The sequence below is a fragment of the Halichoeres trimaculatus genome, unplaced genomic scaffold (assembly GCF_033239565.1).
Source record: "Halichoeres trimaculatus isolate MK-OKI-2021-1 unplaced genomic scaffold, fHalTri1.1 fHalTri1_scaffold_3, whole genome shotgun sequence".
Lineage (NCBI taxonomy): Eukaryota > Metazoa > Chordata > Actinopteri > Labriformes > Labridae > Halichoeres > Halichoeres trimaculatus.
In genome coordinates, this window is record NW_027437181.1 from 20,413,047 (window position 1) to 20,435,675 (window position 22,629).

The 22,629-nt window shown below is 40.9% G+C and overlaps 1 protein-coding gene across 1 annotated transcript; it reads left to right on the forward strand.

Annotated features, from left to right (window-relative positions):
- The first annotated feature begins 7,782 nt into the window (after nucleotides 1-7,782).
- On the forward strand, nucleotides 7,783-21,433 carry LOC141787779 (calretinin-like). The gene is made up of 11 exons (XM_074666449.1): nucleotides 7,783-7,988; nucleotides 15,949-16,025; nucleotides 16,568-16,657; nucleotides 16,850-16,930; nucleotides 18,144-18,200; nucleotides 18,650-18,727; nucleotides 18,887-18,942; nucleotides 19,034-19,073; nucleotides 19,764-19,817; nucleotides 20,612-20,683; nucleotides 20,848-21,433. Exons 1-11 carry the CDS (start codon nucleotides 7,895-7,897, stop codon nucleotides 20,962-20,964), a joined length of 816 nt encoding a protein of 271 aa, XP_074522550.1. The 5' UTR covers nucleotides 7,783-7,894; the 3' UTR covers nucleotides 20,965-21,433.
- The last annotated feature ends 1,196 nt before the right edge of the window (nucleotides 21,434-22,629 follow it).

Here is a 22,629-nt window from a genome sequence, read left to right on the forward strand (position 1 = left end):
CTTGTGAATACCTAGCTACAAGCAGGAAGTTAACACATCTTTGTGCTAGGATTGTTAACAGTTTAATTTCTTTTGTGTGAAATATGTTTGATAAGGGAATATGTTTTCGGACAATTTCTTGGCTGGGATCAAATTTTGTACTGGAGTGTTGTCATCCCCAACGCAAAATTACAAAAGTACAAAATTACAAAATTACAAAATTACAAATGTTTTTTTTGTGTGTGTTTTAACTAGAGCCCGACCGATTAATCGGCCCGAAGGATTAATTGGGCCGATTAATCAGGCCGATTAATTTGGCAGATTATAGCCTGTCACCAATTAATCAACATCGGCCAAAAATGTAGCCGATTATAAAAATTTTGCTCCACTGTCGCTCCTGCTCCTGTGTGTCTGTGTGTTGGGTGCCCGGCCCCTCCCCCTCACCACCATGCTTTGCAGCCCCTCCTCTCCCCCTGTCACACTCCTTCAGCTACAGAAGAGGACGGTAACAATTTTATTCACTCCATGGTAAGCTGTGACTTTGCAAAACAATGTAACTCTTCACTTAAGTGTTCCATGACAAAAACACACTGTTAAGACATGCCAAGGAGAGCATTCAAGGTTTTTTTTCGTGCAAGTTTTAAAGAGTGTGTAACAATGTTCAACGTTGTGTAAGTTGCACCTTTGTGAAATACACAAAAACGTATGTAACAGTAAATTCACACATCCACCATAATCTAATGTAGAACTATAGAGCAGCATTTCAAGGTTTTGTAAGTTGCTCATTGTGTTTACAGTTTTACTTCTTTATCTATTATTGTGTTAACAGCTTGTTCTTATTTATCATTGGTTTACACTACAGTTCTTATGTTGACACTCTTATAATTAAAGTTCCTTGTTTTAATTTAATAGTGTTCTGTCTCCGCCTTGAATCATATGGGTATTATAATAATTTGTAGGGATGTCCCGATCTTACATTTTCACTTCCAATATGATACCAATACTGCAGCATTGAGTATTGGTCGATACCGATATTAATTCGATGCGATATCAGCATTAAACATACATACTTTTATTACTTATTTTGTAGTCTGTCTGTCATGTTAGAAAAGGCTTGATTAAGTGATATTCTTCAAATAAAGAACAGTAGTCAGCAACAGTAGGTATGAGGAAAAACTGACCCATTTATTAACCAGTGGGTAACAGAAACTGCTTGTATCGGAGATTTCAGGTGCATTCCAATACGATACAGATACTTGTTTATTTGCTGATATTGGACCGATATCCGATATCAATATCAGACTGGGACACCTCTAATAATTTGTGTTCATATACAGTATACATCCTGTGTATATTAATGATTTTTTAATATATATCAGCCGATATATTGGATATCAGTATCGGCATCAGTCCCAAAAATCTTATAACAGTCGGGCTCTAGTTTTAACAACAAATCATATCATGAAGTGAGTTGAAACTGTTTTTGGCATATTTTTGTTGGCTGTGGACAGATACCGGCATGCTGTTTCTCTTTTTGTGTTTTTAGCCTCAATGGTAGGCTAAGCTAACTCATAGCAGCTAGCACATATAACAGTATAATTTCACTTAAGTACTTTTTTGTTTCAGATAACAGACGTTTGCCTCACACAGTTTGGTGTAGTGGATCCATGAATGTTGTGCCTCACAGCCTCGCTGCAGGGCTCACTGTTGCATCATCAGAACAAATAATCACTTCTTGTCTCAGGTGACGTGATTACTCAAGGTGGGGTTGTTTTTGTGGTTGAAAAATGTGCTCAGCATCTTAATTGTTCCCAGTGGATTGGCATACAGGGAGAAGCTTTTCTCCTCCCAACTATTCAACAAACTCAAAATACAATTTTATCACGTGTGGGCTTTAACGCCTAATCCGAGCTACATGGTGATGTTTGGGTCACATTGTGCTCGAGTTAAGCTCAGTTATCTCATCAGGATGCTGCAGTGTGATATATGCTCAGCTACTTTCACTATATAATATCTGATTTTCTACATATTATTTGCCTGCATGCAGTGAATGATGATGCAGGTTTTTTTCATTGTGTGGTGTTTGTCTGTTCAGTGTTCTGCAGAGAAATAATCACAACCTAATCTGCAAAATAGACAAAAAATTGGATCCTGCCTTATCTGTTTTCAGCCTTCTGCAGCTTCTATCTGGGATGTTCACACTACAGTCCACATTTTGCCTCTGATAAAAATGACTGATTACTGCGATGAGGCACACTGCCACTCTAATTTACACAAATCATGCACTCCCCCTCTGACTTCTGCTCAACCATGTTAAACCAGAGCAAATGTCTCCAGCGGTCAAACTGTCTAATTTAATGTACATGCACCCTTCCACACAAATAATCCTACACGTTGATATTCATTCCTACCAACAATATGCACATTTGGTGTTTGTTGTTCTTGTGAGCGTGTAATTATGTGGTTGTGGATGTGTGTCGTCTCAGTTGCGTCACATCACTGAGCAGGACTTTGGTGTAATTTATGATTTCAGCGGCTCAGCTGATATCTGATTGGTTGCATGATGAGAAGCTGGAGAGGAAAAGGTTTGGAGAGTTAATGGTGACAGGGGGATGTGACAAACAGCCACATGGATCACTGCACTCTTTTCCACAAAGGCCTGACTTCACAGATTCATGTTTTATATTCCCTAACTGTGAACACCTCGCGTAGGCATGTGTTAGCTGCCATATGCACTTTCCCTTTAGCTACATGTCTGCGGTTTCCTATTTTGCATGAGAGTGCAGGACTAAACCAGCGTTGAAGGCCACAGACCATAAAACTCAATTTGCTCCTCACTCTTCGTCGGAGTCAATATTAGTCAATATTAGTGGGAGTAAATGACTACACTGTGTTTGATTGATCAGCTTCTTTACCTCAGACCCAAATGCCCTAAATCTCCCTGAAGCCTCCAACTCATTCCCATTGGTCCACTGAGACATCTCATGCATGTTACTTCCTCTTTTTCATCTGGATTTTCCTTTTCTTTTACCCCCCCGTATCAATTTTCTACTTCCTTAAAAAGCTTTATGTATCAATCTCAAAGTCCTGTGTGAACTTTTCTTGAGTCAGGAAAAGGTTTTTTACTTTTTAATGACCTGGCATCCCAAATTGAAATGCCATATTTACCCAAAGACAGTACAAAATGAAATGAAACTTAAAATGCTAGTTAAAGGCAGGGTTGGCAGTCGTGAAAAACTAGCATGAATTTAAAAGTAGCATCTTGTCAGGACTCCGCCTAGCCCCTCCTCCCCCTCCCCTTGGAGCTCCTCCAAAGCAACACCCCCGCTCACATGCACGAGCGCCGCTGATTTACTGACTCACGACTATGATTGTGAATGTCTGAAAGTGTTTTGCACTACGTTGAGTCAAGTCTCATTTAGAGGTAAGGAAACACCAAAACATTAAAACGTAAAGCTAAAAAAACAAATAAACAAACGTGACTTTTGTTAGTACTTGCAACTGTCATGCTAGCATTAACCACTTTTACCTGTGACACGATATCAGGGGTAAAGCTATAATACAAATAGTACTAAATATCATGAATTTTTTTTTTGCTTGACAGAGCCCCTGTGGTTAGAGTTTATTAGACTCTGATCCAGACTACAGCCCAGAGCCAAGAACCTCATCGGGTCAGAGGGGACATGCCCGAGGTTGAGCGAGAGGGGCAGTAGTTAAAGGCAGGGGAACAGACAAACAAAAGAAAGCCTCTGTCTTTCTTTTCTTGCTCTGTTTAGCCAGAGGAGCAGTTACCATAAATCAGGGTATGGGTAGTTTCTCTGCCATTCTTCTGCTGAGTGCGAACCTGTGCACCGCTAAACTCAGGAACATGCATTAAGTCAGGGGCAGTGTGCGCCGGTGAAATGTACGTGCAGGAGGACAGGATTTGATTGGTTCAACAGATTGGATCCTAATCGATGTGATTGGTGGATGTTTTCCTGGGTTTTCTCCTGCTGTAGATAGCGGATATTATTCGCCCTCATTTAAGAACACATCATGTATTACTTGCCATTGGGACATATAGATCATTTTAATCAGTATAACAAAAAGTGTATCTAAATCAAACTACCAATTATATCTTTAACTCTAAACTCAAAATGATAAAAAACAACATCTTTTCATATGTTTATATTCACTCACAGCGTTTCTTTTTACCACAGCAGTACCTAGAAGAAAAAAAAACATATGCAATCTTTCTTATCAACTATCTTATGAAGAAAAAAGAAACTGGGAAGTTAGTGTTAGTGAAAAATCTGGTCCCTGTCTAATATCTGATTTCTGGGTGGGCAGGACTCAAGAATCAGCAGAGGTAGCCAGCTTGGTCCAGAAGTCCTTGCCTTTACCCAGCTGTGTGGACAGACAATAAGTCTGTTGGCCATACAAGGACAGCATGCATGCATTTAGAACGCCTCAGTAGTATAAAGGAAGGCTAGGACATCAGGTTTGAGAGAGGAGAGGAGGGTTTTTTGTCCGTGTGCCATCATTGTGCCAACTTCAAATAAAGATGTTGGACTGAAGCTGCCAGGATCTCCTCTTCTTCATTGAACTCCATCTCTTCTTCATGCCAGTATTAGGAGAGTAGCCCACAAATTTATTACGCAGTCATATAAAGAGGACCAGGAGTGAACCTCACTCTAGGAAAGGCACATCACAATCCCCTGATTTGGTAACTCGACTCGAATCGACTCGACTCGAATCGACTCGACTCGAATCGACTCGACTCGAATCGACTCGACTCGAATCGACTCGACTCGACTCGACTCGAATCGAATCGACTCGACTCGAATCGACTCGACTCGACTCGACTCGAATCGACTCGACTCGAATCGACTCGACTCGAATCGACTCGACTCGAATCGACTCTTTTTGATAAAGTAATATTCTTCAAATTGAAATACAAATTATCTATTTCTCAGTGCTATTTAATTTCAGCCTCAACTCCAAGAGGAGACCCACCTTTCGTATCACACACATCTCCCAAACTAAGTCAAGGCAGGAATTTACAGAGGGTAAATCCAAAATGCGTTGTCCATTTCTGAGTCACAAGTCTTTTCTCCACTGTGCACAACAGCTTTTATTCTGGAGAGAAACAACCTGCACAGATACTATAAACTTTGGTTGATAAAACCTCTTCACAGACTGAAGACCATCAAAACATTATGCTTGTACAAACGTGAGGTCAACAAACTCATTTAACTGACCTTGAAAGCCAGCAGGAGACTCAGTACACTTCTGCAACCATTGTAAAAAAACACACTGACCTTTCTGCCACATAAACCTCTTGTTTTTGTTTACGTGTCTATCGAGTCTCTATGGCCAATGGCAGCAGTACCGTGTCAGGCGTGGATAATTTGCCAGGTGGGTCGTCTCTTTGGTTCGCGTGCTGCTGGCTGATCAGATATCAGAATGAGGCACAAACAGATTCAACCATGACTTCATGCTGGAGGAAACTTCACAGCACGCGAACGCTGGTGCAGGTCTCATCAGACAGCTGCTGCTGCCACAGTGGACACACACACACACACACACACACACACACACACACACACACACACACACACACACACACACACACACACACACACACACACACACACACACACACACACACACACACACACACACACACACACACACGATGAGATCCTTCAGTATTCTTTTCATATCAACACACATCAAATATCTTTAACTTCTGTGATACACTTGCCTGCTGGCATAAATCTAACTTTCTATCACCTAAATCTGTGGCTCACAGGCGTTAGCTCCAACTTTAAGTACAGTGGGTTTTTTATTTAAGGGGATGGGATATTGAAAACCGCAGGAGCGTCATTATTTTCCATCACAGTGGCAGCAGGAAGACAGAAGAATGAAGAAAATTTTGTGGGTGTTGAATTGTTCCTTTAGCTTTCTTGCAAATGTTGTAGAAGAATGAATGAGGAAGGTAGAGGTGTTTGAAAAAGACTTTCATTAACTCAAGCAGGTCGGACATGAAACGACAGCAGACACTGAAATCATCCAACTGTAACCATTAACCTGCAGCTCAACCCTGCACTCAATAACTCTTCAGTGCTCTGAGAATAAATGTTAGTGTTCATTCATTTTAAGGTTATTTTACATCTTTTTGAATATTTATTTCATGTATGAACACAAGCAGGATTTGTGCACTTGATCCTGGATAATTCTGATGGAAGCTGTCGCTGCATTTCAGGAAATTAAATCAAAGTGACTGAAAAGCCTCTTAATACCTGTCGGCGTGCAACATTTTCACATCCTGCTTTCTCTTTCACTTTTAATTATCAGCATGCTGCCACTTTTAACTAATCTGAATCTGAATGATATATTTAATAAAGCATTAACAGGATTTCATAATTATCCCTAATCTGCAAGGCATGAAATGTATAATGACTCACATACAAAGCTAACACCACCGTCATCTGGTTGCCTGTCTGTTTTCCATACAAATCAAATATGTGTGCACATTCATGCACATGCACCTGTCTGTGATTGGTAGAGCATGTGTCTTCATCATATGTAAGTACAGTGAGTCTGTGCTCATTTTAAGTTGAAAAATCTCTATTAGAGAGGCGATCCATTGACTTCTTTGTCCTACATCCATCACTGTGCCTCTGTTACTTGTCCCATCACTAAAACTACAAAACCTCCAGCAGAGAGCACGCGCAGCTCTGCAAAAAATCCTATAAACTCTAATTATTATTCATACAGTTTAGGCTTTATGGTGGGAGCTCCTATAAATATCTCCCCCTTCCTCTTCTCTGTCTTTTTCACACACACATACTGTACAAGTGTGATTATCCTGCACACACACTTATTATCTGCCCTCTCTAACTCTCTCCCTGTTTTTGTTTTCTCACGTTGCTCTCTGATCAGCCACACAAAGCTCTGCAGGGAGGAGATAAAGTGTTTTCTTCTTCTTCTTCTCCATCTTCTGCACTCTCTCTATCTCAAGCCCCCTCCCCCAACCTCAGCTCCCCCCCATCCATCCCTTACACCAGCTTGTGAGGACCTAACCAGGGAGGGAGACGCACCACAGCAGGAGGAGAAGATGAGAAAAAGATAGGATGAGTGCATGCTTCATCCTGCAGGATGAACAAAGCCATGTAGGTGATTTAGTAGCCACGCAACATCTGAGCTGCTGCTGAATTTACACCAACTGGTTCGACTGACCAGAGGAGACTGAGTGCCTCTCTGACCTCCACAGACCAGGATGAGTCAAAGAGGGTGTGAAAGGTTTTTAAAGCAAAGAAGGGGGTGAAGTAAAATCTGAGGATTGAGAAATTGTTCAAGTGGAAGAATAATTTGTAAGAAAAATGTGGTTTGAAATGCACACAGTATGCACATGTTCATTGTTTTCAGTTCCTCCCACTCCCCTGATGTGATGTAGTCCCTGGGGTTGTAACTTATTCAGGCTTTATTTGATAATCCACCATGCAAAGAGCTATAAAACTGAAACAGACAAGGGTGACATAGATCCCATAAGATCCTCTGGAGCCAGCAGGGTGCCGCGCTGAAGGATAAATTGTTTGATGTAATTTTCTTCTCACGGGAGCAGCAGGATTGGATGATGTGTAATGATACTGCTATGAAGCCTGTAGCATGGACAACACTTCATAGTAACTCATATGCAAAGCCCAGGAGAGCTTTCCTCCTCCTCCTCCTCCTGTAATTGGTCCTCTGCCTGCAGGCTGACTCCACACTGAGGGCGCCCCCGTGTGGCAGGCAGGGAAAGCGCGCACGCCGCGGGGGGTTTAAAAGCCTGAACTGAGGAGGAGCAGTCCACAGTACCAAGGAGCTCCACGTCGGGAAAAGTTTACCTCCAAATAATCCGCTCGAGTCAGAGGACGGAGAATCAGCAGAGATGGCAACTCAAACCCAGCAGCCGCCCCACCTGCACCTGGCTGAGCTCACCGCAGCGCAGTTCATCGACATCTGGAAGCATTTTGACGCAGACGGTAAGTGCGCAAAGTACGCATAGCGAGGCATGTGGAGTTAATTGAGAGGTCAATTAGTGTGTATTGTGCCAAACATTGTATTATTGTTAAATTGAGTTTTATTATCTTAAATCTAAGTTTGTTATAACTTTCCTGTTACATCCATTTCGTTTTCATTAAGAGTTTGAATCCACCCCAGACTAATCCAGTGAGGCGCAAAACGGCAAAACAAAAAGTATCACAGCCATCATATTTATAAAAGAATCAATTCCTCATATTTAATCTCTATTTTTAGTTAAAGAAAAAAAATCGTTGATTTGATTTTAATAAAATAGGAGTTGGTGTTTTGCGGTGCAGCCTGCTGTATCAACATCGTAGTAAATTATTCTAATTAATTAAAATGAACAAAAATGACTTTGTGTGATATGTTGCGTCGTTTTTGACGCTGCGATGCTCTTACGCACTGATGGGACATTAAACCGAACTCCGTCAAATTGAGTTGGGTTGAGGAGGCTGCAGAGGAGATGGAGGAGAGAGTTAAAAGAAAAGAGGAGAATGAAGGAGGAGGGGGAAAAAGGAGACTCAAAGGAAGAGAGACTGAGGGGGGTGAAATAGAGAGGGGGGGTGGGGGGGGGGGGGGGTGGAAGGATGGAGTGGGGGGAGAGGGAAAGGAACAGAGAGGGGAGGATGAGGAGGAGAGTGAGAGGAGAGGGGTGTTTTCTTATGGAGTTTACTGGGAGGAGCCTCTAAATCTGAAGGCTTACTGGGAATTAACTGGAGAAATTGATGGTGTGTGTGTGTGTGTGTGTGTGTGTGTGTGTGTGTGTGTGTGTGTGTGTGTGTGTGTGTGTGTGTGTGTCTAATATCAGCTAATATGGAACCTCTGGTTTTAGTGATACCCTCCCCTTGTTGATACATTACCATGATGTATCAATGAATGATTTTATTTCTGTTCTGTCATTAAATTATTATCCGCTGGAGTTGAAGCAATCAGTCAACATTAGTTTATCAAAATCAATCAGGTAAATTCAACCTAATGTCAACATGTGCCTGTGAGAGCCTAATGGAAAAAATGCATTAAATGTCAGCAGGGGCATTTGAGTGCAGTTCATTCAAATGTGGTGCTAATACTTCACAGCAAGAAGGTTCCTAGACTGCGTTTTCACCCTGGCATGCATTGGTTCATGCTGACTGATGCAGCTTCCACCCAAAGTCCAAAACACTATCATCGGGTAAATTGGTCATAGGTGTGTGTGTGCATCTGAGTGGTCTTTACACGATAGTCCAGAGTGCACCCTGCTCTCGCCCATGGTAGCTGGATTAGACTCCAGCCCTAACAACACTGAAGCAGTAAAGATAATGGATAGACGAACGGCTCTGCATTTGATTTGTTAAATGTGTGTGTGTGTGTGTGTGTGTGTGTGTGTGTGTGTGTGTGTGTGTGTGTGTGTGTGTGTGTGTGTGTGTGTGTGTGTGTGTGTGTGTGTGTGTGCATACCGGGAGGCTGTCTTCAGCTGTGACTTCTCTGGCAGTCTGAGTGTGTGAAGCTCTCCTTGAACCTCTGTGTGCGTCAGTGTCTGATTTGGGGGATCTGTACTTACTCTAAAACTCTTCAGCTCCTTGGGAAAAAGAAAGAAAGAAAGAAAGAAAGAAAGAAAGAAAGAAAGAAAGAAAGAAAGAAAGAAAGAAAGAAAGAAAGAAAGAATAATCTTTCATGGCAGTAAACAAAACAGACTGTCTGCCTTTGCAGGACCACTCACTCCTGTTTGGTGCTGTTTCTGCAGCTGGAAGTGATGTTGCCCTTGATAATAAAAGTGAAGGGTTATTTTATTTAGTATTAAAGGGGATGCTGAAATTTACTCTTGTGTCTAAGGTAAGACAGTCTAAGCCCTTTTCTGTTTAACAGCTAAACACAAAGCAAACTGACCCTCTGATCCAAGCAAGCTGTCCCCCAAAAGAGAATATAGTTTCTTCTGCTTTTTTCACTTGTCATCCAACACCCAAAGGTCAGGCCTTCTGCCTTCTTTAGGTGGACCTTTTCAGTGTTGTCTGTAATCAGGCCACCAACAGCTTTGTTGTTAGCAACCTTGATGGTGATGCTGGAGGTAAAGTGTACACACTTGAGAACAGCAGGGGGCTTAGAGCAAAGCCTTGGGGTGCTCTTTTAGCTCAGAATGGTGGTTGAAGGAGATGTGTTTTCACACTCTGTGGGTTTGGGTGAGAGTTTAATGCCAGGTTGACTTGATCAGTCTGAGCTGTCTTGCTTAAATTGTTTGTTTCACGAGAACAATCAGAATATTTTTCCATCTTGCTCAATAAAAAAACAACGTTATTACAGTTTCTTCACTAAATCATAGTTCTTATTTTCCAGACAGGACATTTTAGGCAGTTATTTGATTTGTTAGCTATTTCAGGAGGCACAGACCAGCACACCCCCAAAAATACTTTCAAATAAGTCTAATACTGTAAAAACTTAAATCAGAGATATGTAAAAGTAGAACAGTGGCTAATTAATACAAAACTGCTCAGACCTTTAAGCCAGCAACCTTCTTCGAGAAGCTCAATTGGAGAAATTTATTTGAAGTGCTCAGCTGGAGGGCACCACACTAATGAGGCTGAAGAAACCCGAGCTAATTACTTCCTCACCTAGAGGGGCAGATCACGGACTGAGTTGCGTAAGTAACATAAAGTGGTTGGCTTTTGGGGCCAAAACACAAGAGGAAAGTTTGGACCTCTCTTTAAGTTATCAAAGCTTTGCCTTCATCTTGAATCATCCAGTTGAAGTCTTTTCTTTATTTCACTGTAATTCTGTGATAACATCTTGTTGAGTCATAACATGTACACATCAGTCCCACGTTTTGAAAATGCAGCTATCATTCTTCTAAACCAATTTACAGATAATGATTGATATTTGTCCCAATTAACCTACAGAATGTGTAAATAGTGCTTGAACCACTGGTTTGTGAATGGCCATACTATGGTCACAAGTTCAGCATTTTGGTGGTTGCATGTTGAATTTATTTATTCATTAATTTTCTTTTTTTGGGGGGTGGGGGTTGTATTTGTATTTGTATTTAGAATAGAATAGAATAGAATAGAATAGAATAGAATAGAATAGAATAGAATAGAATAGAATAGAACTTTATTGTCATTGTAACAAGTACATCGAAATTGAAGTCATAGCAGCAATCAGAAAATAGATGATGACAGCTTGTCCATCATTGTCCTGTTCAGCCAGTCTCCACCTCCACAGGGTCCAGGACTGAGCTTCTTCAGCAGTCTGTTCAGTCTCTGTCTCCTGTATCCTGTCTGTTCACAGCAGGTGAAGTTCTTCCAATGTGGTATTAGTGTCTGATGTTAGCTCTGTTAGCCATGTCTGTGAATAGCATGATGCTACTCTGCCTTCTGGTGTTTCCTCTGTTGCTGGGTTAGCATGGCTAGCTCGTCCATCTTATTGGAGATAGATCTTACGTTCCCAATAACGATGGATGGAAGGGCAGGTCCATGTCGTCACTTCTTAGCTCACACCTGACAACCAGCACGTCGTCCTCACCTCCTTCTCCTCACCTTGTAGGATCTTCATCAGGCCTTACACCAGTTAGCATTGACATGCTAAAGACTGCTAACAGCTGAGTTCACATGTAAACAATGCAGCCATGGTTAACATGTAGGATCTCCAGACAAACACAGGAGAAAAAATAGTAAAAACTATCACTGAAGCCACAAAAAGTTTGGTGTCCATGACCAACAAATGAGCCATACAAAGTAATGATCCACTCCATATACAAAGATGATGAAAAAGAGATGAAAAAATTACAAGAAACAGACAAAGAAGAGAGAGCTGCTGCAAAAGGCAGCCACAGCCAACAGGGCGGCGCCTAGCAACATTTGAGGACACCTCCGGAGAAAAAGTGCAGCAAACTGATTTTGTTTATGAAGCACTTTATGCCATCATTTATGAATGGACCACTGTGCTCCGAGAAAATGCCAACTTTGAGAAAAACGTCCCTCTCCCTAGAAATAGTCCAACCCAGAGTCTTGTGCCCACTCAGTCTAAAAGAGTCTATTTTGAGGGCTGAGCTGGGATGGATTTTTTTGCATCAGGGCAGCAACAGGTTGTTTTTCTTGACCACAGCTGTACAACAGCAGTGTCTGACTGAAGCAAAGCTCCAAATGGCTTCAGGGAAAACTAGGACAGCTGGAACAAGAAGACATAATTGAAATCATCGAAATGAACTCATGAAGGCTTTTCCTGATGGACTCGTGTGTTTTTGGTGTGAGACTTTGTGTTGTTTTCAGTCCAAAGTTTGATGTTGTGATTGTTTTGGAGCCGGGATGGGGCAATCAGCAGTGGAGCAGTGTTTGGAAATGTTTTCAGAAGAAGGCGGTTGCATCTGCTCAGTGTGCAGTGGTGCGCTCCATGTGGCAGCTGAGATTTATAATGCTGTTAAACTCTGACAGCAAGCCCCGGTGAACTGGGAACATTGTTCTGGGACTTCTGGGCACGTCACAAGATTTGGACAGACTTGTACTTCGGAGTAGATTTTGTGATTCTTATTTTCTTGACATTAGATCTGCACAGCTAATAATTTCTGTCTGTTCTTCAGATAACATTATATCATCATAAGAATGTACTAATGAAAAACAATAGATGTGACTTTTTCAGATGGTACCTTTTGAGGCAAACTGTAGCAAAAACGACCTGTTTTGACATCTAGCTAATACTTTTGAATAATTAAAAGGACCATTACAGAAGGTAAGGCCGGGTAAGGCTAGCTGTGCAGTGATTCATTTATTTTAGTATTCCCTTGAAGAAAGCGTACATATTTGGATACAAAGTAAGGGATTTATTTTCTTTTCTGGGGACTGAGTGAGTTTTGGCTCAGCTCTCTGATGATACAGTGAGCTCAGTAACTTGAGAATAACCCCCTTGATTAATGCTTTTTGTGACATGAGATTACCTAAGCTGCACTTTACCATTTGCAGCCAAACAACACAGCTACAACACTCAGACACATTTTTTCAGTGTATCCAGTGAAATTAACCAGTACTAACCAGTACCAGTACCAGAACTACGTAACTAAATTCTGCTCTTTGTGAGATATGAATCTGAAAGAAAACCTCCTTGGCTGTGGATATACACTGGTGCTGCCAAGACATGCGCAGAAGGCTGGTAGAGTCACAGCTTGATGTCACTTCCTTGTTGTTAACCCAAACCACAATTAGCATATGGATAAAACATCAAAGATCCCTCAGGTGGGCACAGTCCACACCAGAATAGGTTTTTATGGCGGTCTGAAACCAACATTAAAGATCCCATATTATGCTACTTTTCTGAAGTTTAATATGGATCGTTGATGTCTTCATGAAATGGTAGTAACAAGTTTTGGTCCAAAAAGCCAATAAATCAAGCACAGCAGCATTGTTTCCAGGCTCTTGTAGCCCCTCTGTTCAGACCTTCATTTGTAAATGAGCCACCGCTGATACCGCCCCGCTCTTCCGCATCACTGAGAGCTGCGCCACAAGCTTCGAGCGCACAATGTTTAGAAAATGGCAAGCTTGTGTATTGTAACATAACTGGCTAAAACAACAGGCTAACCGCAGCCAAAGTTAGCATCCTGGAGCTAACACAGAGGCAGGAGGGACACTGAGGAAAAGCTCTTACATCTGCTCCACAGCACACAGCATTTAAAGTACCCACATTTCCAGGGTTCCAGGTTTGTTGGTGGATGGTTGGTAATGCGCCTGGATTCAGGACCAGTCTATTTGCTAGCCCTCTGTTGCACTGTCCAAAGTTGGAAAAGCAGACGGACGTGAAGTGACCAGCACGCGCATGCACAGTTTTACTGAGTGTAGCTGGCACATTTCCCTCATAAATGAATTCTATGTATCTGCTTCGACGGACCAATCAGGTCAGACTTGCTCCTGATTGGTCAAAAAAGGGAATCGCTGACGTTGGCAAATCCCGAAAATTCTAAATAGCTCGTTTAAGGTCAGGATTTTACCTTCACAAGCACTACTAAGTACAGGTTTGGTCATTAAATATCACATTTTGTGGGCTGGGAGGAAAACCAAAGACCCACAAATTTCAGTAAAAGACTTAAAAAAGTGATTTTTGGCATAATATGGGACCTTTAAGGCTACAGAAAGTCCAGTGAAGTGTATTCTTGTATTGGTGAAGTTTTCCTCTCTGATATTCAGGTAATCTGGTAGGATTTGTTAGTTGCGCTGTCAGTCATGATGTCATATCACTGCTTTTTAAAATGACATTAGAAATTATTTCTGAGAAAATTCATTCTTAGATCAGCACGATAAAAAAGTAATTAATGACTGAAAAAATGCTTGAGAACTTCTTTTGGCGTATATTTCAATTTTATACTTTGACCACTGTCCCACTGTTAGAATGGCTGGGAATATAACCTGCACCACAGGCTGTCAGTAGGGGGAGCACTCAGTCTTTTGGCTTCACAGTAACATGTAATCCATGATCTGGGTCGATATACTACATACACACATTTATGTTTTCATAAGATGCGTTCAACTGACCTGACAGCTCCCCATGTATCCTCTAGATGTTTGAAGTTTAACATCTTAATGTCTGCTGAATGAAAGCCAGGATATTCACAATGCAAGCCACTACCCCAACTATGAATATCAGAGCTCTACGCATATAAATCTATAAAGTCAGTTTCTTTTTAGAGGACCACTTTTTACCTTGTTGACATTCATATCTCACATTTTGTCTTAGACGGTTTAGCCCAGAGTTTGATTAAACAGCTGTCGAAGAATAAACCAGCCATCACTCAGTGCGACTGCTCAATGAAGACAATGAATCATTCACAGTTTAACTTTGAATAATAAGAGAAAAACTGAAGTGAAGGTGACTGTAGAGGTATGTTGCGACCCTTGTTTCCACACACACAGCTTTGTGTTTTTTCACTGATTTGTTCATAACAACCAGCTCATCCCAAGCACAGATGGTGGCGTGGTGCACCTATGACATTCAGTGATCAAATCAATCTGGAGGGAGATGATGAGACAGGGGGGGCAGTGTTCAGTATGCAAAGAAGATGAGAGGATCAGAGATTAAGAGATGAAGGGGGCTGGACGTATGCACTTTACTCCATATATCAGTGTTCAATTCAGAATTGAAGCAACAATTTATTAACATGTATTTTGTTTATGATAAAAGGCATACAACCCCCGATCCCCACAGGGAATGTGGACAGATGGGACTCATTCCTATGATTAAAACCAGAGTGCAGAGTGTCCTATATGTTACTCTGTCTCACAGGGAAACAATTATATTAAATCATACTCAGTCATGTGGCTGTCTAAGAAGTTCAAATCTAAACACAGGGACAGAATGCCCCAATAAGCATCAATCTGCCCACTTTCACCCTCTTAGGCAAGAAAACCCTCATTATACCGCTTACACTCCAACGGCACTGCTGGGCTCTTGTGGTATGTTTTCTTCTGCTGCAACACATCACTGAATCTCCACAATCCCTGACACTTGGTTATGCCAATTTGGCTGAGATCTCTGGATGAGCAAAAACTTTAATTTCTTGACGAGAGCGTTCCTGTTTTGTTTTCCTTTGGCTGATCAGAGTGAGTTTTTGATTAAGAAGTTTTCAGCTATGTGGAGACGATGGGGAGCGATTTTCTTATTTCTGCTGCTGTGGCACTCCAGACTTGGACATAAATGCTGAAAACTAAACAAAACAACAAACTGTTTCAAGCACAGCTATAAGGATTTTTAAGTTCCTCATACATAATAAGCTCTTTAAACGGCTTAAATTGGCCCTACCACCGAACACCATCAGAGGGACTCAGCCTTATTTAAAATTTAAAGACCCCCAGTGATGTTTACAATTTTTAAAATCCAAATCGAAGTCTTTCATCGAACTTCTGAAAAGTCAACAAAGCTTCAGGCCACTGAGGGCTTCATGACTTGTTTAATGCCTTTGGTTCCCCACAGGAAACGGCTACATTGAAGGGAAGGAGCTGGAAAACTTCTTCAGAGAGCTGGAGAGCGCCAGGCGAGGAGCTGGTGTGGTGAGCGTCTGATGTTTATTCACTTAAATTTAATAAAAGTGACACAGCTTTACACTGGTTCATTTTAACAGTTTGATATTTGACATCAAATTATTCAGTCCAGCTTCAAACGCTATTTATCAAAAGTAAATAAGGACGTATTGATCAAATCTGCTCGAGCAATAAGCTTTCCTGGAAATTACATTTACATACAGCTAAATTGCGCCGCAGAATAAAAATAATTTTTCATTTCATTGTAGGAGGCAGAAAAATAATTGTACAACTGACACAAGATTCTGAACATAAGGAGCGAAAATGACTGAAATCTAATGTCGATTACTGCTGACACTGTAATCATCAGGCCATATGTTAATTACCAACATTTTCTCATTATGTAGATGAGAAAAATGTTATTGTAATGGCTTTTGGATGAATAAAAAAGTAATTTGTTGCTGCAAATGTTTGCAAAATGTTTAAAACATGTTTTGTCTTGGATACATTGTAAAAAGAATAAGGTTGTTTTATTATGCCTCTCTTACAATGTAGGATTGAATGTTTTGCAGGATCCTGCACACGCTGCGTTCAAAGAGAAGATGAGGGAGTTCATGGCCAAGTTTGACAAAAATGCTGATGGGAGAATTGAGATGACTGAGGTGAAATTTCAAATTAAAACTACTCTCTCAACCCTTTTCTTGCATTTTAAATTCATCTCAGTTTTGACGCATTGAAAAAAAAATCATAGCTTATGTTTATATTAAGTTTTATATATTTTTAAGGCTATGAACTGTAGAATAGAGAAAAATAACCTCTTAATAATAATCTGTCCTTTATCTTTTCCTCTGTAGCTGGCTCAGCTTCTGCCCACTGAGGAAAACTTCCTCCTCTGTTTCAGAGAATTTGTGGGCTCCAGCGCTGAATTCATGGCAGTAAGTGTGGATTTATCTGCATCCTGCACCGTATTCATGTCACACAGCAAGCACTCAAGAGTTTTTTTTTACGGCATTGCATGTCATCTTGTATCATAGTGCCTCATATTGTACCAAAGGGTACAGGACTGCATTGTGTACCATCACAAACTGTTTAAACTCACTGCGTTACATCCCAATTGAACACATCTTATCTCATCCTATGTTTTCCTGATGTTAATCAAACACATCCTAGCTTGTCTCACAGCTGTTTCCAGCCTTATCCTCCTGTTATCACATCAAATTAGACTTCCATCTTCTCAGTTACAGTTAAAAGTTGCTGCCTTCCTTTACTGAGCTGTACAATCTCCTTAAATGCCTCGTCACTGCCGTCACAGCTCCTCCTGTGGGACCCATGTTCAGCTGCCCCACAATTCCTTCTGTTCTCCTGCCAAGTCAGGATGCCTTGTTCGTGTGGAAAACATTCTCTGAGCGTGTCAATTGTTAATTTACAGCCTGGAAGCCATGTCTAAAACTCAACCTCCAGCAACGCTGGGTTCTGTATTGGAACAGATTTTACTGGTCTGAGTCTTCCCTTACAGAGTTCAAATCAAAAAGATTAAAAACATTTGAAAAAAGCACATTTACAGTTTTGAAGATGTGACCAGACATTTGTGGCTAGCTGTCCACCACTCCACATCAGGCACTTTATCTTTAAAGAAAACTTTTTATGAGCCATGTCTTAACATCATGAACCCACCCCCCAGCGTATTGAACCCTTGCTATTAGTGACTTCTCTTCTTCCACTATTGTTGAAATAATTGCAGGGAAATAACAAAGCCTTGCACACCTGGTCTTCTGTAACTGATAACAACATACCTCCAATTGCTGAAAACCCTCCAGGACCTGAGCCCGGGGAGGGCTCTCAGTTGTGGGATGTTCGGGCTCCTCTGTGCGTTAAAGCTATTCTCAGACAGACATACATTATGAATGGAGCACAGCTTTCTGCTGGGGGAAGGTAGTGAGTGCTGGCAAGATTTAGGTATCCATCTTTGATAAGAGCTTTGACAAACTCTAAATTTAAACAATATCAGATGAAACCCTCATGCCTCTTTCATTTCTCTTTGTTTTTGTGCTGTGTGATTTATATAATGCCTGATAATACAGAAAATGTTGGAGCTCATTTTTTCTGAGAACTCCTGAAATAACACTCCTCATCTCTCATCTCCTGCAGGCCTGGAGGAGATACGACTCTGACCGCAGCGGATACATTGAGTCGAATGAGCTGAAGGTAAAGCACATATATCAAACTCTGCAAATCCTCGTTAATGATGTAGAATCATTTGGGCTGGATGCCAACAGCACAGCTGCTCTGACAGCAGAGCGGGCTGCCCACTTAGGTTCTGTCATTTAGAAAAAAACATGCTCACTGTTCAGCAGCTGACCCATGCAGTATTAATAATACTCATACACTTAACTACTTGGAATCTGTACAATGACAGTCATATTTTGGGGGTTTGTTTGATGTCTGTCTCTGTATTGTGGATGTAGAGCTGTTTCTGTAGCTGTGGTTGTATAATACCAGAAATCGCTGATATACAGTGTGTGTGTGTGTGTGTGCATATTTTTCATTTCTGAAAAAAAATCTTGTTCTGATACCACAGTCACCTGCACAGTCTGATCTTTTGATATCAGTCACTCAACCAATCACAGATGTTAAGGAGTTTTTTGTGTCCTCAGGGTTTCCTGTCAGACCTGCTGAAGAAAGCGAACAGAAGCTATGATGAAAAAAAGCTCACTGAGTACACCAAGACAATTGTGAGTATCAAAACTCCTAACCTCCTACAGTTTTGGAACCATACCAGCACCCTCATTTCCCTTGTAGCATCCTCAGTTTATGTGCAACAAAAGCATTCAAAAAGTGTGTTCACTGGACTCTTCATCTTGTTTTCTGTGATGTCTCCTCTTTTTATGCAGCTGAGGATGTTTGATCTTAATGGTGATGGCAAGCTGGGTCTCTCTGAGATGGCGAGGTGAGCGTGTTTGTATGTGGTCTGTGCGAGCATGTTTAACGTCTCTTAAAGGTCACTGAAAACATAAACCTCTACATGTTTCTTACCACAGGCTCCTTCCAGTCCAGGAAAATTTCCTGCTGAAGTTTGAGGTAGGATTACTGTCAAATTGAGAGATCTGAAAGGAAATGCCGCACAATAACATAGTTTAACGTTATTGGATCACTACAAGAGGATTATTTGTCCTCGAAGTCCTGAATGGGCATATGGGACAAATGTGTTGTTAGTTTTGTTAAGTCCATCAGGAATTATACAGCAGGGATTTTTTAAAGTCTTTTAAAGCAGATATATCTTTCTATGATGTGAGCACAGAAAAGCTTTGAGGTCCCATTCACTGATTTTATATTTGCTTTGAGTGAAGTGAGTCTATGGCTTTGATTTATATCTTAAAAAAATCTTAAAAGGAAAGGGTTTTATCTTACAACAGAAATCAACATAAATTCTTAGCTACAAGACATTATTTGTCAAATCCAAAGACCCAGCGTAGCCTATAACATTTCAAAGCTTAAGAGTTCCAACATTTGTAGTTCAGTGACAATGTTAATCTGCACATCTCCGCATGTATTTTGTCATGTGTGTTTGCATTTGCACATGCTAGCTTTAGAGAGCAGATCCGCAATTCCTTTCGGACAGAGGATTAGTCCGTCTGATCAGGATTAACTCAACTCTAGTCCTAGTTATCATAATCTGCATGGATTAATATCAGTTCTGGATCTGGTGGGGCTTTTAACGCTCTCGAGAAACATCTCCAACAATTTTTGCTCTCTCTTTCTTCCACGCAGGGCATCAGACTCACAGTTAAAGAATTTGACTCCCTCTTCACCTACTATGATAAGGTAAAAACAACACCAGTGTTTCTGGGTTTTCTTTTATATAAATGTGTCTTTATGATGTGTTTTATGCATTAACAGCCATGTTCCCGTGCTTTTCATGAGAGTTTACAGAACTTATGAACATAAGACAGGTTTGGTTGGACAAGTGATAAGGCACTGACTCAGTAACACACCCAGGTGTCTTAATGTATCATATGTTCAAAAGCTTGCTAACAGCGAGTAATAATGGACCATATTGCACTTTCTGCTCAGTGTAGGAATCCCAAATACAGTTATATCTGTCCAGTTCCTGTGGAGAGGTGTAGAAGCAGCATCATGTTTGAATCCCAGAAATAAAGAAAGAAGTTGTAACAGTATCTGATCCTCTCAACTTGAGTTTGATGTCAGAATGAACAAGCTGCAGGGTGAATATGATTAGTGGTGACAATTTGTCAGCAAGCCCAACCTTTCATCCAGCAATTATATGAGAAAAGATTCATTTTGTACGAGCTAATAATCCTAGGAAAATCGTTTTTAATGACAATGGTGGTCTTATTCCTTTTAGTCCAGAACTTAAATTTGTTTTGTATTTTGTAGTTTTGAGCGAACACGCTTAATGCTAACTACTTAAATTGACAATTATTGTTTTGTGTAATGTAATTTGGCGTTGAATTATATTGTATTAATTGTTGGCTATTACACTAGTTCTGGTTTACTCATGAGCCAAACAGGTTAAAATCATCACAACTGCAGAATCTTTAGATTTGTGTTGAACTGAATACTATTATTTCAACCTCTTGTGCTGTCCCCGTCTTCAGGATGGTAATGGGTACATTGACGAGCAGGAGCTGGATGCTTTGCTGAAGGACCTCTGTGACAAGAACAAAATGGTAATGAATAGTTAGCCCATTGATTGATCAGTTCAGGTTACGTTCCCCTTCGCCAAATATAGAACAGAAATGGAAAAGCTGCCTCTGCAGTGTACTGTAAGTTTGCACCCCCCAAAGAGCACTTTCCAAACTTCTCTGTGCGCCTCCCGCTTTGTTTCTGTCAGGACGTGGGCTCGACAGGACTGGTGGGCCACAAGAAGAGCATCATGGCTCTGTCGGATGGAGGGAAACTGTATCGCACTGAGCTGGAGATCGTACTCTGCCGGGACTCTTCACTGTGACCTCCAAGCCTGGGACCCTGATACCCCCCTGCCCCACCTATCCACATCCTCCCCCTTTCTACCCCCTGATGTAACCTGGTGCATGTGTGACCCTTAACTTTGCTTCACAACTTAGAGTAAAAACAAAAAGTGCTCCTAAGAGCTTTAAGTGTACTGCTGGCCCTGCAGATTGAGCTTTCTCCTGCTCTTTTTTTAATGTTTTGTGCAGTCCCACATTAAATTAGCTATAGCAGTTATGACGATATTCTATTGTGTTTTAATTATTTGACTTACATGCATTTGTACTTTTACATTCATCTATAAATTTTCCTCTTCCCCTTAGTTTGAAGTAATAAATATGTTCTGTATCATTTTTTAATTTATTTGTTCTGTTAAATTTAATATGTTTTATCTCATGATGAGGCTTGTACTGTTCTATTAAAGATATATTAAAGAGATAATGAGAGAATGAATAAATATAATATGACAACTCTTGTCCCAGTTTTTCTTTCTCATTAAAAAGTTACACTCCATTTCTAAACACTCTTCTGTTACACCTAAGCTCTTAGAGGGATCATTGTAACTGTGCCACAGCTTTCTCAGTGAATGTTGTTTAATCTTTTTCCTCAGTGCTTTGGAAAAGTAATAATTCCTCCTCCCCTCTATTCTGAGAGTTCTGTGGTTTCACAGAGAAGACTGCAGATGCCCAGAGCAAGAGCGTTTTCTCCAGAGTGCTCCACCTTCACTTTCTAATCTCCTGGTAACACAAAGTGTGATGTCGAAAAAGCTTGTGCTGCTTCATTTTTCATGGAGCAGACTCTCTGAAGCTCCTGTACCACTTTGAGATGAAGTGAACTGAGCAGGACAAGCTGAGAGATGCGGGACAACAAAAATACAACAGGGTGTAATGTTTCGCTCTCTCTACATGTATACAAACCTGCTTTAACACAGGAGGAGAAAATAAGACATGGCAACACAAGATTTGTATGTGTAAATAATTGAAACATGTCGCTGTCTGGGGAAATGAGTGTACTCGAGCCTCACTGGACAAAACATATTCTCTGATTATAGCCACTGTATCATATATTTGAATGACAACATTTCTTTTTTTAGATTTAATCTGAATGATTAAACATTCACCTGTAACAAAAAAAACACGAAGGGCAGTTCTTTCTGACACATGCTACCTCAGTCTCTTCTCAGCATTTGTCTTGTTCTATTTCTTTTTATGGAAAAAAATAGTCAAAACACCCCCACATTTCAACGTCTTGGAACAGTCCACCTTCCATCAATTAATAATCAGCTCTTTCATCTTTAATTAAACCCACTATCTTTAAAGCACACGCCCTCATTGTAGCCACACAAACACACACTGACACACAAAAAAACAATACAGTACGCAACTCTTTCAGTAAATGTTCACACACATGGACAAACAGAAACACACACACACACCCCCCCCCCTCACACACATGCAGAGTGAAGGCTGAGCTGTAGTTTAAGCAGTTAGCTGCTGACAACAAGAAAAGATAGAGTTATTTCTGCTCTAAATCCTTCACACACACGAGTGTGAGGAACGGGACGAGCGAGAGAAAATGACAGATGAGATTCCCTCTGTTATTTACCCTTTGTACAGCTGCACACACACACACACACACACACACACACACACACACACACACACAC